Below are 17,184 nucleotides of genomic sequence, written 5' to 3'. Positions count from 1 at the left end.
GAGCACCGCTGCCGCCAATAGCCAGCGTTGCAGCCAGAGTCGCGCTCCTGAGCCCCGCCGCCCTCCAGCAGCCGCGTCGCGCAGTGGCCACAACGCGGGTGAGTCCGAGGTACCGGCTGCGGCAGCTGTCCTGCTTCTCCCCACACCTCCCCGCCGTTGTTAGTGTTAAAATGCAGTGGTGCTTCGCAAGACGAAAAAACTCGCACAACGAAAAAACTCGCGGAACGAATTAATTTCGTCTTGCGAGGCACCACTGTAGATGGTTATCTGAGGACAAAGCAGGAGAGGGAAGCTGTGCAGAAGGAAAGGAGCTCCACACAACCAAAGCTTTGGGCAAAGAGGCATGTCTGGACCAGTCAAAAATTATGCTGTGATGGTGGTGTAGCTCCCCTGTAATAAAACATAAAGAAACACTTTACCCCCTCCTTCGTTTTCTTGCTGTCTCTCTTATAAAGCATATGAATTTTTTGTGTTTTTCTTTTCTTTTATTTACTTCCATATCTCAGGCTATGGACTCGTGGAAATAATAGTAAGCTGGTTACCTGAAAACACAAAATCTGTAGAAAATACAGAAAAATCTTAAGGTTGCTTCCACACCATATATTTAAAGCACATTTTACACACATGGTTCTCCCCTCTCCCCTCAAAAAATCCTAGGAGCTGTAGATCACCCATCACAGAACTATCATTCCCAGCACCCTTAACAAACTACAGACCCCAGGATTCTTCAGGGCACTGAAACCCCAGGGGCATCTGGTCCTGCCATGTGAGTAGCAGAGAAGCTGCTGTGTTGCCTTCTAGCTGTGGTTGGTCTGCATTTCCCATCAGCCTCAGCTAGCCCAATGGACATGGATGTTGGGAAGTGAAGTCCTGCAACCTTGAGGGCCCCAGGTCCCCAGATTTCAACTCAGGGTGTTTGTGTCTCAGCAAGAGAACAGCTTGCCTGTATTGCAGTGGATGCAACTTGAACCCAGTGCGGTGTAATAGTTAGAGCCCTAACATGGAGTTCTCACACACACCTGCTTCCTACCAAAGTCCACTGCCCCTCTGCGCTTTGGTGTTTTGCTGTAAAAAATAATCAGTAATACACAGGGTTGGCGGGGGGAGGCTGCTTGGTTTGGGAGGGAGTTGCCTGTTATTTCAGGGAGTGAATAGTGCCTGTTGTTTTTTTCTTAACAAACAATACAACACTGATTAACACCCTGGAAACTTTTGAAAATGTACAAAAATGTGCCAAGTAATTGCTGGAGATACAGAGATAATTCAGGAACTTTCTACCACTTATAGTGGTTATGTAAGAAAATACAGGTATTCTGGGGGAGTATTCACTCAGAACTGCAAAAAATGCTAAAGATCTCTTTTAATAAAAAACCAGAGGCCTATCTCCTGGGAGTTACAGATTTCGATATTCCGCAAAAAATGAAGGGTATCTTTTTATACGCCGCAGCGGCAGTAAGAGTCCTTATCGTAGCAAAATGGAAGAGTGTTGAAATTCCCTCTATACATGAATGGATCCAAAAGCTGACAGAATATGCCGAATTAGACAGTCTGTCAGAAAAGATAAAGAATAAATCAAAACAGGAATTTGTCTCAAAATGGGAGGTTTTCAAAGAATATTTGAAATATAAATACGGTAGTTTAAACTCTGTTGCAGCATTTGAGGAACTTCAGTAATAGCTGCAAGTTAGACATCAGAGTTAAGATATATTAAGAAAAAGTTAAATGATGATAAAAGCGTGTATTGGCAATAACTAATATGAATTTGAAATAAGGAATAGACGGGAGGTTGTGCCTGTTTTTTTTTTTTTAATGTGTTTTATTTGTGTCGAGTGTGCTGGTGTTCTGCCTGTTGTATTATTTGTTTACAGCATTTATTCTGGCAACACAAAGGCTCTTCAAGAGCCGCTTGCAAAAATCAGTACTTGCCATCTGAAAAGGCACAGCACACAAGGAAGAAGAAACCGGGAGGGAGAAGGGAGGAAACAAGCTCAAAGTGGGTTTGGCTGTATTGCCTTTGCACCTGCATTGCAGAGGGGAGATCATTGCAAAGAGCAGGTGCCAGTCTTGAAGAAGGCCTGTTACCACATTGCCACAAGATGGAATTCTTCAGGTCACAACACATCTATCGGGGACACCTCAAAGAGCTTACTTGACTAATGAGTTCTGGGTGGGGCTGCCCCTTAGTCTTCTTCAAAAGTGACAGTTAGGTGGTAAAGGGGGGTGTTCTGGCAGGCACATACAATGCCTAATCTGAAATAACTGTACAGGCTACCAGCTTGTGACTGAGCCCGGTTAAAGGTTATGTTCTTTGTGTATATGGAGCCCTAAACAACCTGGGACCAAGTTACAGTATGTGGAGATGGGCTGCCGCTCAGTGGCTTTGCATGTAGGACATCCCAGGTTCAATCTCCCACACCTCCAGCAAGGACTGAGGGAGATCCCAAAACTTGGGGAGCTGCTGCCAGACAATACTAAGCTAGATGGACCAATGGACAGACTTGGAATAGTATAACAGCTTCTTCTTATGTATGTGAGAAACCTGCCTGCATGAATCTGGCAAGCAGAAAGTGGATAGAGAAAAGTTTTCCTCCCTCTCTCCTAATACTAGAACTTGAAGGTTATCCAGGGAAGAAAATACTTCAAGCAGCGCCTGTGGAACTCCCTGCCACAGGAGGCCATGACAACCACCAGCTGGGATGGCTTGAAAAGAGGATTAGACAAATTCACAGAGGGCAAGGCTGGCTACTAGTCATGATGGCTATGCACAGTCCGAGGCAGTAAATGTTTCTGAATATCAAGCCTCAGTGCCTAGGGCTTGCCGATCGAAAGGTCGGCGGTTCGAATCCCCGCGGCGGGGTGCGCTCCCGCTGTTCGGTCCCAGCGCCTGCCAACCTAGCAGTTCGAAAGCACCCCTGGGTGCAAGTAGATAAATAGGGACCGCTTACTAGCGGGAAGGTAAACGGCGTTTCCGTGTGCGGCTCTGGCTTGCCAGAGCAGCGATGTCACGCTGGCCACGTGACCCGGAAGTGTCTTCGGACAGCACTGACCCCCGGCCTCTTTGAGTGAGATGGGCGCACAACCCTAGAGTCTGTCAAGACTGGCCCGTACGGGCAGGGGTACCTTTACCTTTTTAAGAACCATAGGAGGGGAGAAGGCTCTTGTGCTGCGATCCTGCTGGGGGGGGGGGTCCACAGAGATCTGGATCATGGGTGTAGCCAAGCCTTTTGTTAGGGGGGCAGAACCTCAGTTTGCTATGTATTTTCATTGATTTTTATTGATTTAGGGGGAAGCTGCCCCTCCCTGCCATCCCTTGGCTATGTCCATGATCTGGACAGACCTTCTGAGAACAGGATGCTGGCCTAGATGGGCCGTTGGCCTGACCCAGCAGTCTCCCCTGATGTCCTTCTGCTTTTAATCTGTCCACTTTTATATATAACACGCAAGTTGCCATTTCCAAAAACCAACAACAAAATGAAATACAAGGAAAGGGTTAAATGAACCGAGTTCTCCTTGGCAGAGAGGCGCATGAATTTGAGAAGGGCAGATGTGAAGAAGGCAGCCGCTTTGTGTCCCTTCTCCTCCTTGCTTGGGAGAGTGGCTTTTGGGGTGCACGCGCGCACACCCCGCTTTATGAAGATCTGGGGAGCCCCCAAGACATCAGCAGCAGCTGTGATGCAAAGACCCCCAGGAGAGGGTGAGTTTCAGGCAAGGCCCGGATCCAGAGGAAGAGCAGGAGAACCAGAAATAGCTGGAGAGAGGGAAGCAGCCGTGTTTTGCAAGCAGGAAAACCGAGAGTCTGCGCTGGGGTTGGCAACTTACAGCCTCTCGCCTGTGCCTTTTTGACCGCAGCCTTTGAGTGGTAGACCTGAGCTGCTGATAGCACTGTGCCATGGCTCGCATCACTTGCATCCCTGCTTAGGAGTCGTTTTTGGATTCTGTTCCATTGAAAATTATGTCCAGCGTCTGAAGCAATGGGTCTCTGAAGACCACTTTATGGGGAATCAGAAGTGGGGACAGCACTGTTGTGCTCGGATCCTGCTAGTAGGTTTTGCATTGGGGGATCCAGCTCACCACTGCAAGAGATGCTGGACCAGAGGACCGGACCCAAGAGGGCTTTTCTGATGTTCCTAAAAAACACTGCAAATACAGTCGTACCTCAGGTTACAGGCGCTTCAGGTTGTGTTTTTTCAGGTTGTGGACCGCCGAAACCAAGAAATACCAGAACGGGTTACTTCCGGGTTTCGGCTGTTGCATATGCGCAGAAGCGCTAAATCACGCTTTGCGCATGCACAGACGCGCCGAATCGCAACTCGCGCCTGCACAGACGTGCAGACATGGGTTGCGAACGCTGCGGGTTGCGAATGTGCATCCTGCACGGATCGCATTCACAACCCAAGCGTCCCCTGTACTAATAACTGGTGTCATTTTTTAAGCAAATCGATCCTGCAAATATCCAGTAGCTGCTTAGAAGGATAGTGTGTTTATCTATCTTATAACAGCAAGGGGTGTATATTGTCCATTTGGTGATAGTCCCTAAAGACTGAACAGTAAAAGCAACTGATCTTCTTTTGGTCTCACATTTCTCTGCCTATTTGTATTCAAATGACCATTTGGACGAAAGAAGCCAGTGTGTTTCCTGGTTATTTGGAAACGCAGAATATTCCTATGGGTCATTTGGAATAAACCAATGATTTTATACCCCCAAACAGTTTTGCTCTTGTAGCTAGCTATATATAAAAAATGTTTATTTGAACTATTTATAAGCCAGGGATGATGGGAGTTGTAGTCCAGCAGCATCTGAAGGCCACAGATTTCTCATCTCTTAGTCAGATCTAGGGGTGGGGAGGGCAATCAGTTCTGTTCACATTTAAAGGGGAATCTACTTAATTAGCAAAAGAAATAAAGAACCGAAAAACATCCCCACCCCCCCAAAAAAATCACATTTATCCTAAATTTTCAGTGCTGTTCTCCAGCCAGATAATGTGTACAAAATTGCATGTACTGGGGCAAACTGGTCAGAGTAATGCATATTTTTGTGATTGCTTTGCAAAAATGTTGGGAGAAATTGTGGTGGTGAGGATATGCATATAAAGAGGAATTTGCAGAAATCAAAGAACGAATCATGTGGAGAAACGAATTTAAGATTGGGGAAATTAGAATCTAAAACCGAGAAACCGGGTTAGACCTGGTTTGCGTTTCTTTAATAAATTGCACACTTACTGACATTGCTCTGGATATTTTCCAGTTTCATGTGCAAAGCAAGGAAGCATGCCTGGAATAAAAACAGAAAAGGACGATCCAGCAGAGTCTGAACCAGGGGAGTCCCTGCAGAGGGACCTTCACATCATCCAGGTGGAGACCAATGGAGAGCTTTCTGGGGAAGCAGCCGCACACAGAATTAAGCAGGAGCCAGATGGAGGGCTGCAACAGTGCTGGGAAGCTCTGCAGGGTAAGTTCCCAAAGGATGTGGTCGCCACTTGGCCAGGGTGGGAAAATCCGTTGCCACCACGGCCTCACCTGGGGAAGATCCCCACGGATTTTAAATATTCCATAAAGGGATTTGCAGACGCCAAATGGTGGACTCATGAAGAGTGGAGGGTCCAAACGTTGCCGGGTGTTAATGGAGGATCCCATGAGGCTGACCGGAGCCAGGATCTTTCTGGGAACCTAGCAGAGGAGGGCATTCTAGCTGGCTTGGAGGCCCAGAGGTTACGTTTCCGGCGATTCTCCTATTGGGAGGCTGAGGGGCCTCAAGAGGCACTTGGACATCTCCGGGAACTTTGCTGTCAGTGGCTGGAGCCGGAGAGACACACCAAGGAGCAGATCCTGGAGATGGTGATCCTGGAGCAGTTCCTGATGATCCTCCCGGAGGAAATGCGGAGCTGGGTCAAGGAACGCGGGCCAGACACCGGCAAGCAGGCGGTGGCTCTGGCAGAGGATTTCCTCCTGAGGTTGAAGTGGTCTGAGAACCACAAAGAGCAGGTGAGCCAACTGTTTCATCCTGAGGGTCACAAATTTCTCAGAAATTAGCCCTTAACAAAAAAGCGATACAATCTGCATTTGTGTGTGTGTGTGTAAAAATCAGTCTTTTAGTGTAGCGGCACCTACACATTAGAACTATGGCTATCCAACAGACACCTTCGTTTTATTATTTTCTGCACCTGCTATAAACATTTTTGTTTAGACAAGCCTTCCCAGATATCTAGGAAAGCGTATTTGTTTCAAGTTTATTTCTGGTTTTTCATTTTTTGAACTTTTTAATTGTTTTTACTAATAATTTTATTGTTCCTTTTTGGTAAACTGCTTTGAGGTTTTTTGCTTAAAAACACACAGAGAGACACAAAATCAAGCAGCGTATGAAATAAGTAAATAAAAAAATGAAAATATATTATTCACTGGCCTTCATTTCAGACACCATGTGGGCAGCATCTGTCAGAGACTGTCACGTTGAAGCTTTCCATGGAGGCTGTAGAAGGCGGCGATGGAGAGACCATCGTCCCAGGCAAGTATTTACTGAGCGTCCGAGGTGCTTGCGGTGTAGCAGGGGCTCCACATTCCTCCTATGTGAAGTTCAGAGTGCACCTAAAGTCCACACTCCCGATTTAGAAACCAACACAGGGTATGAGGTCAAGATTCCCGCCTCCCCCTTAAAAAAATATTTTCTCCTCAGTTGGATCTGAATGAGGCAGTAGAAGGCTATACCACTTCAGAGTTGTTGATGTGGAATCCTGTTTTTAAACACTTTTCTTCCTAACAGAGTCTTAAAACAGCTACACTGCTTGCCAGTTATTTTCCAGGCCCACTTCAAGGTGTCAACTTTGGTATTTAAAGCCCTAAATCAGGCTTATTCAACTTCGGCCCTCCAGATGTTTTTGGCCTACAACTCCCATGATCCCTAGCTAGCAGGACCAGTGGTCAGGGATGATGGGAATTGTAGTCTCAAAACATCTGAAGGGCCGAGGTTGAGGAAGCCATGTTGTGGGATCCAAATATTTGCAAGAAGGCTTTCTTTGATATTTACCTCCCTATGTGTATTATAGTTAGGGCTTTTTTTCAGTTGGTACTCAGTTCTGACACCTCCTCAGTTGGGTGCCATTGCCATTATAAGAGAACAAGGAGACACTAATGATGAGTTACGGCATCTCTTTTTCTAGAAAAATAGCACTGATCATAGTGAATACCACTCATATTTGTCTGCACAGTTTTTGTCCCTGGCCTTGGATGAATATCCAGATTACTCCCTTTTCCATTTTGGATGGAATTATCTGACACCCCTGATGAAATGTACAGTGGTACCTCGGGTTACATACGCTTCAGGTTACAGACGCTTCAGGTTACAGACTCCGCTAACCCAGAAATAGTACCTTGGGTTAAGAACTTTGCTTCAGGATGAGAACAGAAATTGTGCTCCAGCAGTGCGGCAGCAGCGGGAGGCCCCATTAGCTAAAGTGGTGCTTCAGGTTAAGAACAGTTTCAGGTTAAGAACGGACCTCCGGAACGGATTAAGTTCTTAACCCGAGGTACCACTGTATAGGTTTGTTTGTGATTTTTGTTGACATCTATGTTCTTGTTTAAACGAGTGGTCAACTTGTCCTGTTAATTATGATGCATAGATCAGTTCTTACTCCACTTAGTGTCCTTCGTGTGACCGATTTAACAGGTGTCTTTTTTTCTTCCAGCTGTTGACTGTCAAGTGAAGGTGAAAGAGGAGCCCAAGGATGAAGAGACTCTTCTGCCAGAAGGACCCAAGAAAGGAGATGTCCCCACAGGATCATGGGAAAACACCAAAGGGAAAAGTCCCCAGGATCCTGAAATGGAACTGATGCCCAGAGGTTTGCAGGTTCAAGAAAATCGTGTAGAAAACCATCCATGGAAGACAGCAGAGCTATCCTTTCTCCATGTGGGTGCTCACACAGGCTCACACAAGAGGGCCTTCCAGGACGGACTGCTCTGGCGTAAAAGAAAGAAGGTGGGTGTGGATGGTGGGAAGAACTTGTTCCCGAGCTCTGACGTCCTCAAGAAGCAGAAACTGCCGACGGCAGAAAAGGCATACAAATCCTCGGAATGGGGCAAGAGCCTCAAGTTGCGGCTGCACCTCAATATGCCTGAGAGGAAACGCACGGGAGGGAAACCCTCCATCTGGTCGGACTTTGGGAAAAGGCTCCCTCAGCCTTACGATGCTCCTCAGCCCCGGGAAATCCAGACAAGAGCAAACCAACACGTATGTTCGGAGTGCGGGAGGACCTTCAGCAGGCAATCCCACCTCCTCATACACCAGCGCATGCACACAGGAGAGAAACCGTATACGTGTTCGGAGTGTGGGAAGAGCTTCAGCTACAGCTCGGTCCTTACAGAACATGAGAGAATCCACACAGGGGAGAAGCCCTACGAGTGCTCGGACTGTGGGCAGACCTTCAGCCGCAGGTCGTACCTTATTCAGCACGAGAGAACCCACACAGGGGTGAAGCCCTACGAATGCTCCGAGTGCCAGAAATGTTTCACGCGGCGCAGCGGCCTTCTTCGACATCAGAAGCTGCACGTGGAAAGGAAGCCAAGCTGAAGCCGTGTCTTTTTAAGAATCTTCCATTTCCTTTAACTATGCATTAAAGATAATATTGTTGAGTGTTCTAGGTGGCCACAGGAGAATTGGATGAATAAATATTAACTGTAGGTTGTACAAGGTTGTTCTTTTTCTTGTTGGGGGGGAAAGATGTCTTCTGTAAGAATGTAAGAATCATCTTGCTAGATCAGACCAAGGTTTACTTTGTTTATTTATTTTCAGTGCTTCCCACAAAGAGTGCAAAGCAGCCACAGTCCGTTTCGGGGGCCTAATCCTGCCCACCTGTCGGTTGAATCCAGCCCCTGTGGCAGTTAGTTTCCTCGGGTAAAATCCTTAAAAAACCTCAACAACGTCAACCCTAAAAAGAGCTCAACAACATCAATCCTAAAACTTCAATCACAGCCCTTCACTTCATCAAATCTGGCCCTCTTTGAAAAAAGTTTGGACACCACTGCCCTCAATAGATACTTTTTGTAGAACACAACTAGCAGAGTATTCCAGCAATTCAACAAAGGAAGAAAACAATTGAATATGTGCACAGGTAAGATAAAGAGACAAAAGATATAACGAAAAATAATGAAAGAAACTTGTGTAAAAGAGGCAATACGGCAATATTCCAAGATAATACATTAGCAGATCAAAAACTCATATACTGTAATCAAAAACATTTCATCCTCGCAACAGTCCTGTGAGGGAGGTTGGACCGTGAGACAGCGACTGGCCGAGGGTAACCCAGTCAATTTCATGACTTGAGTGGGAATTTGAATCCTGGTCATCCTGGTCCTAGCCCACACTCTCACCACTATACCACACCATCTTTGAAAGTAGATATTTCCCCCAAACACAGTCTAATCCCTGGCCTTCCCTCTCAATTTTCTGAAAAAAATATATTGTACATTGAGCCAGCCCTTCCCTTGGGGATGATACTGATCAGTTTCCCATAGAAGAAAATGGAGAAATCAGGATTTTAGCAGAAGTGCGCAATGGGTAAAAACACATGAAAGGTGTGGACAGGACAAGAGTTCATGCTCCTAATTCTTAATTTTGTGTAACATTTTAATGCTATCATTGTTGAATTTTTAACTTTTAAAAGCACAGCTGGTCTGCATGATAGTCACTGGAGCCCACAGCCAACTGGGCATGGCTGAGGCTGTGCAATTCATGCGTTCTCAACTAAGTATGTGGCAAGTCGCCCCTTTGAGAGAGGCACTGATGACCCAGGAGGCCATTTCTTGGTGAGATAACACAGGGGGTGTCTGATCCATCAACCTCTGTATTATGGTATGACTCATTAGCCTGTTTTTCACCCAGCAAGATCTGTTCTTCAAAACCTGAACTCTACGTCCATACAAAGGTGGGATCTAACACCAGAACGAATTAAGTTCTTAACCTGAGGTACCACTGTAAATAACAGCAATCAAGATCTCGAACTCATCACCTATGATACCCAGAGTCTTCCCTTTCCCCCCCTTAGAGAGCGCAGCTGAACACACCCCTTGGCAAAAAGGAAGAGAGAGGAGGAAGTTGTCTTCTCAGAGGCTCCAACTCAGGACCTTCAGATTATGAAACTGACCGGCTGCTTCATGTGCTAAGAAGCAGGCAGGCAGTGGCATCTCCTCCCCATTGGGGATGGTGGGTAGGGCAGCTCATGGCAGGTCTGGTCACAAGAGGCAGAGCCAGGTAGTTATAGGAGGTGGAGACAATGTTGTTTTTCTCTCACTCCGTCCACCTTCCTTGCAAAGATGGACAACTCACAATTCATTGATATTGACACATAGTGACAATGCATCACACCTGGTGAGAACCTTCAGAAATCCAACCTTCACGAACAGTTAATACCGGCAGCCCAATCCAAAGCAAGTTTAATAAGGAATGTTAATGCAGGACGTCCAAACACATTTAATTGGGCTGAAGCCACACTGAATTCAGTGAGATTTATCTATGAGAACAGAACAGAACTGAATTCAGTGAAATTTATTTCTCCCCTCGCTTCTCCTTTCTACCTGTGACTTCGCAGGTGGGATAGAGAAGAGCAGAGAGGGTTTAAGGAACAGAGCAGGGTAGGTAGGCAAGGCTCCCCACAAATAGACTTCGGGTTAGATGAGGAGCCTGGCAAGTTCCCCACACCTGAGCCTCTAGCCAGTGTGGGGAAGGCCACTGATGGCAGGATTTGAAATATAAAAGCTTTCCAATCAAACCAAAAAGGATATGCCACCAAAGGCCTTTTCAAGTAGCAAGTTGTGTTTTTTTTAACCAGTTTTCTCAATCCATTTCCTGTCAAGGAATCCTTTTGCTGTGTCATCGGGGCAGGTCCTGGCCAGAGAGCCGAGTTGCTGCTCTGTGCAGAGAAGTAAAGATTTTTTAATCACTGGCTCAGTTTATTGTAAATATACACCTGAGCAGCGGAAGACAATACAGGCGGGGACCTGAGGGAGCTATTTATGTAGAACAGGGCGATTAGGCCAACTTTTCTGAGCTGGTTGTCCTATTTGGAATTTGGAGAAAGTATTGTGGGCGCCAGTTGCAAGATGGTTGCTGCGGCAACAGGGCACAACACAAAATGGCTGCCCCAGAAAAAGGGACAGAACCACAAAATGGTGGCCTGGTGACCAGCCCCACTCCCACAAGCCAGTGATGTAGAAGCCCAATACATTTCAGCGCTTGAGGCAAACCACAAAATGGTGCCTCTGCTGCTAGAAAAGGAGGCGGGGAGGTGAGTGAAGATGTATATCAGAAACAAGCATGGAATAAGGATCTACATCAGGAACAAAGTGGGAGGGAGTTGAAGAGGGAATCAAAGGCTGTCACTGGGTGTGGGAGGTGGGGTGTTACTGTCAATCATGCTGGGAAGGTGCAGAGCCCAGGAGACCCCAAAGGACAGCCCCTGCCATTTCCTCCCTAGGGTGAGGGGAGACCAGCAGCACCAAGAAGTGGGCTGAAGCCATCACTGCTACTGTGGCGGCAGCAGCAGCAGCAGGCAGGGGTGTTCTGAGGCAGCGGCAGAGGGGCAGTCCACCCTGGGTGCCATTCCAAAGGAGGGGTGACAAAATGCCGACCCCCGATCGGCGGCACCTCCCAGGGCGCGTGCCACTCGCCGCATACACCCCCCCGGACGCTCGCCACACTCCCCGGGATGCACGCCATGGCCCCTGGGGGTGGCACGCCGCACCCCCTTGGAGGCGCAATACATTCCTTGGAGGATGGATTTGGTTTGAATCCAGGCTGGCAGATGCCTTCCTCTGCCTTTTACCTCCCAAGTAGCAAAGACAGCATAGCTAGCCGAAAGTTGATGCTGCAGATCCTCCATCCAGTGGGGGGAGTGTTGATGAAGGCAAGATTCAAATTCACATGTGCAAGGAACCATGGATTAGCCGCTCATCGCCTTCACCATGCAAACCCCTGACCTGGGTAGGCTCAGACCACCTTATTTCTGGTTAAGAACCAGACATGCTAACTGATTGTGCCGCAGAGAGCTGAGTGGTTCCCCACCACCACCATCAGCCTCCTTTGACCTGAAGTTTATCTGCCGGAGCTGAATAGATGAAAAGAACCAGGCCACTTTCCTGCCATCCAGCAGAGTGGCGTAGCGGGAGCGTGCTGGGCCCATAACCCAGAGGTTGATGGATCGAAACCATCCTCTGCTAGGTGCCAATGGCATTTTGCTTTTCCATTAGACCAGGGGTAGGCAACCTAAGGCCCGTGGGCCAAATGCGGCCCAATCGCCTTCTCAATCTGGCCCACGGATGGCCTGGGAATCAGCGTGTTTTTACATAAGTAGAATGTGTTTATTTAAAATGCATCTCTGGGTTATTTGTGGTGCCTCCCTGGTGTTTTTACATGAGTAGAATGTGTGCTTTTATTTAAAATGCATTTCTGGGTTATTTGTGGGGCATAGGAATTCGTTCATTCCCCCCCCCCCCCCCGGAAATATAGTCCAGCCCACCACATGGTCTGAGGGACAGTGGACCAGCCCACAGCTGAAAAAGGTTGTTGATCCCTGCATTAGACAGCACACAAAAGAAAACGGTGAGAGCCATTTGCTTCCTGCTACTGGCTGGAATGCTTTGTGTTAAACAGTTCCAGATTCTGCAGTCCTCTGTTCTCTTCCAGCAACAGACTTAGAGCTAACTACCTTCTCTCCAGACAGTGATGGTTCTGTGGATGGCGGCCAGCAAAGAAGTCTTTCCTTCAAGAGGCCAAGTCCTCAGCCTCTGCCGTGCCTCATTGGAGCAACTCCATGCAGTATCTTTGCGACAGAATGAAAAGACCCCCATTTAGTGTGCCAATGGTATAGAGGCATTTTGTGAGGTTGCCAATCTTGTCTTCAAGTTCTACACTTTATTCTGACTCTTACTTTTTCCAGGGGTCAATACAGCAGAACTAAGTAAAAATTTCCATCCTGAAATCCTGAATCCCAAGGGGAAAAGGGCCGACGAGGGTGGGATTCGAACCCACGCGTGCAGAGCACAATGGATTAGCAGTCCATCGCCTTCACCACTCGGCCACCTCGTCCAGGAATCCTGCCCGCAGCCGTCCCTGGGTGGGCTCGAACCACCATCCTTCTGGTTAACAGCCAGACGCGCTAACCCATTGCGCCACAGAGACCTGGGCAGCTTTCCTCAGCCTCCTTTCGTCTGAGGTTTTGTGGATGGAGGTGTTCATAAGACAGGCGAGCAGAGCTGGGAAATGACACTGAGCCATCTGAAATAGCCTCCCACCACCAGCAGGTGCTTTTAACTTGTCAGTGAGAAATGATGAGCCAGTACTGCTTCAGAACATCCATCTCTTCCCTATTTTCCAGGGATGTCCCTGATTTAGAGAATGTCCTGGTTTTCCTTAGGATGTTCCTATTTTCACTGGAGAAATGTTGGAGGATATGGAGTTATCCAACCCCTGAGCCGTCTAAAGGCAATCCTGTATAGAGAAGTTTTTTGTTTTTTTTAAAGTTTTATGTTTTATTATGTTTTTATTTATGTTGGAAGCTGCCCAGACTGGCTGGGGCAACCCAGTCACGTGTGTGGGGTATAAATAGTAAAATTATCATTATGGAATGGGACGTCTCTATTCCCATCAGAGAAAGGTTGGAGGGTATGCTGCTTCTGCTTTGTAAGCAGAGAGCAGTCAGGTCAATGTGACCTATGCCTGCTGCTTCCACAGAAGAAAGAGGCCCTTGTGAATGACCGTATGTGCAGAGGCATTATGGGAGGCTGCTAACTTCATTTCCTGGGCCTCCATCTGCACTATACATTTAAAGCAGTAACATGCCATTTTAAACTGTCATGGCTTTCCTCAAAGAACCCTGGAAACTGTGGTTTGCTAAACAGAGCTGTAACTAGGGCAGGCTGGCTTGTTTTTGTTTTTCCCCCAGTGAAGCCTCCAGAGGGGTGCCATTGATGCTCCCAGTCTCTGTGTGTGCAAATGCACATGTTTTTTTTATACCAAACTGGGTCTTTGGCCCGGGTGAAATAAAGCCTAGTTTTGCCCCTGTGCTAAGGGTGCAGAGAGTTCTTCGGGGACTCCTATCGTCCTCACAGAACTACAATTTGCAGAGTGGTTTAACCAGTGCTTTTTCTGGGAGGAACACAGGGGTATGCATACCCCTAAACATTTTATGAATCTAAGTTTGGCCTCATTGAGGGGCAGTATTTCAATATGAGTAGGAAAATGAGAGTACCTCTAAACATTTTTTTAGAAAAAAAGCACTGGGTTTAACAGTTTATTCCTCTTCCCAGGGGACTCTGAGAATTGTAGCTCTATGGCGGAGGTTATGTGTGTGCAAATTGCTGAATTACTCGAAGGGCAATTGAAATTTGTTAAAATGTTATGAATTCTACTTTCTTCCTCTCTTCATTTTCTAACTTCCCCTGGTATAGAAACTTTCTTTGTCCATATCTCTTTTTTGCATGTATATATCTTTATCTGCAGTACATATCCATCACAAACAGTGATTCATACACACTGATTTCTTGTTCATTTCATTGGCTGGGGTTTTGTTTTCAGTCTGGCTGCTCTAAAATAAAAGGCATGTTTCTGCCCGGTTTCAATCCGGGGACCATTTGCATGTTCGGCAAATGTGATAGCCACTACACTACAGAAACCCAAGGGCAAAGGCTCCCCCTTGCCAGCTTGCCCATATCTCAGTGCCCTTTGATAGCTCGGCTGGTAAAGCAGAGGACTGTAGGTGTGCAAGTCAAGGCATCCTTGCATCAAATTCAGCTCCTTTTCTGCTTTCTCAGCTGAGCATCTTTGCCTGCACCCAAACTCGGATTCCCCGATACGAGGTTTAAAAATGATTCAGAATGCTGATAAACAGGTAAGGTGATTTGTGGAAAGTGAGCATGGGTTGAGGATTTTAGTTAGTGCTATTTCTCTGTTTTAAATAACTGATAAAAATATTTAAACTAAAAAAAGAAAGGATCCTCCGACTGGGAATCAAACCCAGTTTGGGGTGGTGATGAAACTGCCAAATCCTAACCACTAAACCACCAGGTAGTACGACAGGATGGAGGTGTCTGCAGACAGGTTTCTTCCTTAGCACATCACTCAGTGTGACCCAATGTGCATTGCAGGGGGTTGGACTAGATGACCCTTGGGGTACCTTCCAACTCTACAGTTCTGTGATTCTGTGACCCATTGAAAAGGAGCCAGAGTCAGGTTAGTGCTCCTTCTTCCTGGCAAAAGGATTCCCTGACCGGGAATTGAACCCGGGCCGTGGCGGTGAAAGCGCCAAATCCTGACCACTAGACCATCAGGGACAGATGAAACTAGCACCACCTCCATGACTTTTCATTCCTTCACTCAATGGGCTTTGTTTGTTTGTTTGTTTGAAAGACAGTTTTGCTCTGTCCAAGCACATGGGCTTATCTGAGACACCAACACACATCCTCTCCCACCCAAAGCATCACCCCTGTGCTTGAATTCACAAGATAAAACACTCGGAGCTCTTGCTCAGAAACATAGCTGTCAACTTTTCCCTTTTCTTGCGAGGAATCCTATTTGGAATAAGGGAATTTCCCTTTAAAAAAGGGAAGCGTTGACAGCTATGCTCAGAAAACAGAGGGGGCACACACCCTTTGCAAAAACAAAGAGATCTGCAAGCTGCCTTCTCTGAGGCTCGAACTCAGGACCTTCAGATTATGAGACTGACGCGCTGCCTACTGCGCTAAGAAGGCTGCACAGAAATATGCCTGAGCACATTTTCAACAGAAACCCATGTCAGGTGTGGGCCACAAGACAAAACCTCTGCAAGAGCATCACCTCCATGAGGGGAGAGGAAACACTTTCCCTTGCAGCATTTGGGGACTTTACAATGCACAGAAAAGGCCGGCCAGAGAGGTGGCATGCTAGATTATAAAATTATGCATGGCATGGAGAAAGTGGAGGGAGAAAAGTTCTCCTCTTGTAACCCTAGAACTCGTGAGCATGCAGTGAAGCTGAATTTCAAAAGATTCAGGGCAAGAAAGAGAAGCATTTCTTCACGCACCACATTTAAAACAATGGAACTCATTCCCGCAGGAAGCAGTGATGGCCACTGAACTGTATAGCTTTAAAGAAGAATTAGAATAATTCAGGGTGGACTATCGAAGGCTAGTAGACCATTGTGAGAAGAGGATGCTAGACTAGGTGGGTCATTGGCCTGATCCAGGAGCATTCTCCTTATGTTTTTATGCTCCCTGTTTGGAAATCTATCCCCTGCCAGTGTGGTGAGACTTACCAAATCACTAGACCAGCCAGGTTGCTGTTCCACTTCTTGATGGGCCTGTTATCTAAATTCAAGGGCTCATCTAGGCTTCCATTGGCGCCCGGCAAGACAGCAGCACGCATTAATGACAACTAACAGTTCTGTGTCCAGCAAACAATGTAGTACTTCTTTGGAAAGAAAATCACCTCCTCACTAGCTGGGCGAGTAGTGATGGGGTATCATATGTCAGTCCTGTGACCTGGGTTCGTGCATGCCTCCCTCTCTTTTTCGCCCCTTGAAGAGGTGGGGGCAGCACAGCTATCCAAAGGTTTTGATGCCAGGACTCCTGGCCACTGAGGAAAAGGTCCAGCCACCTCATCTTGCAACTTGGGAGTCTTGTTTCTGGGAGAAACTAGAGTGGTGCTTGCTTTTGCCCTGGGCAGCCAAAGTAGCTCAGCTGGGAGAGCGTTAGACTGAAGATCTAAAGGTCCCTGGTTCAACCCCGGGCTTTGGCAAAGCTTTACGGGCCGCGTTCCTTTTGCATAGTCCATTCACTCCCTTTGATGGGCATTACCCCAAAGGACGCTCCCCTTGCTATGTGGAAAACTGCGGGGAAAGGGAGCTCTCCTTTGAGCCTGGGATGGTGGCATGCTGATCTGTTGTGCTTTGTTCACATGGGCCATTCTATACAAGATCTCAAAGTAGCTGTCTTATTACAAAAGAATTTCAGAAATAGACTGGAAAGAGAAGTTGCTGAATTGCAACTTATTACCAAACTTAAAACCATGGAGAGATCTGGTCTGAGTAGAGACATTGGATTCTTATCTCATTATACATGATAAAGCTATTTTTAGCCATCTCACCCCTTGCTTTTTCCTGTAAGACCAATTGCAGGCGTTAACAGTCGTCAACAGGTTTACCACACCTATCATCCAATCACCCC

The 17,184-nt window shown here is 47.0% G+C and overlaps 1 protein-coding gene and 1 long non-coding RNA gene across 2 annotated transcripts; both read left to right on the top strand.

Annotated features, from left to right (window-relative positions):
- Positions 1 to 3,191: 3,191 nt before the first annotated feature.
- LOC310672834 (uncharacterized protein) lies at positions 3,192 to 8,680 on the top strand. The gene is made up of 4 exons (XM_083430490.1): positions 3,192 to 3,694; positions 5,246 to 5,982; positions 6,412 to 6,587; positions 7,657 to 8,680. The coding sequence occupies exons 1-4, from the start codon at positions 3,526 to 3,528 to the stop codon at positions 8,558 to 8,560; spliced, it is 1,986 nt and encodes a 661-aa protein (XP_083286616.1). The 5' UTR covers positions 3,192 to 3,525; the 3' UTR covers positions 8,561 to 8,680.
- A 2,490-nt stretch (positions 8,681 to 11,170) lies between these two features.
- Positions 11,171 to 14,538, top strand: LOC310671150. The gene is made up of 2 exons (XR_014507833.1): positions 11,171 to 11,273; positions 12,704 to 14,538. It is a non-coding gene; the product is annotated as an uncharacterized lncRNA (long non-coding RNA).
- The last annotated feature ends 2,646 nt before the right edge of the window (positions 14,539 to 17,184 follow it).

The sequence above is a fragment of the Podarcis tiliguerta genome (genome assembly GCF_965153285.1).
Source record: "Podarcis tiliguerta genome assembly, chromosome: 2".
NCBI lineage: Eukaryota > Metazoa > Chordata > Lepidosauria > Squamata > Lacertidae > Podarcis > Podarcis tiliguerta.
This window is presented reverse-complemented; position numbering and strand designations above follow the sequence as displayed.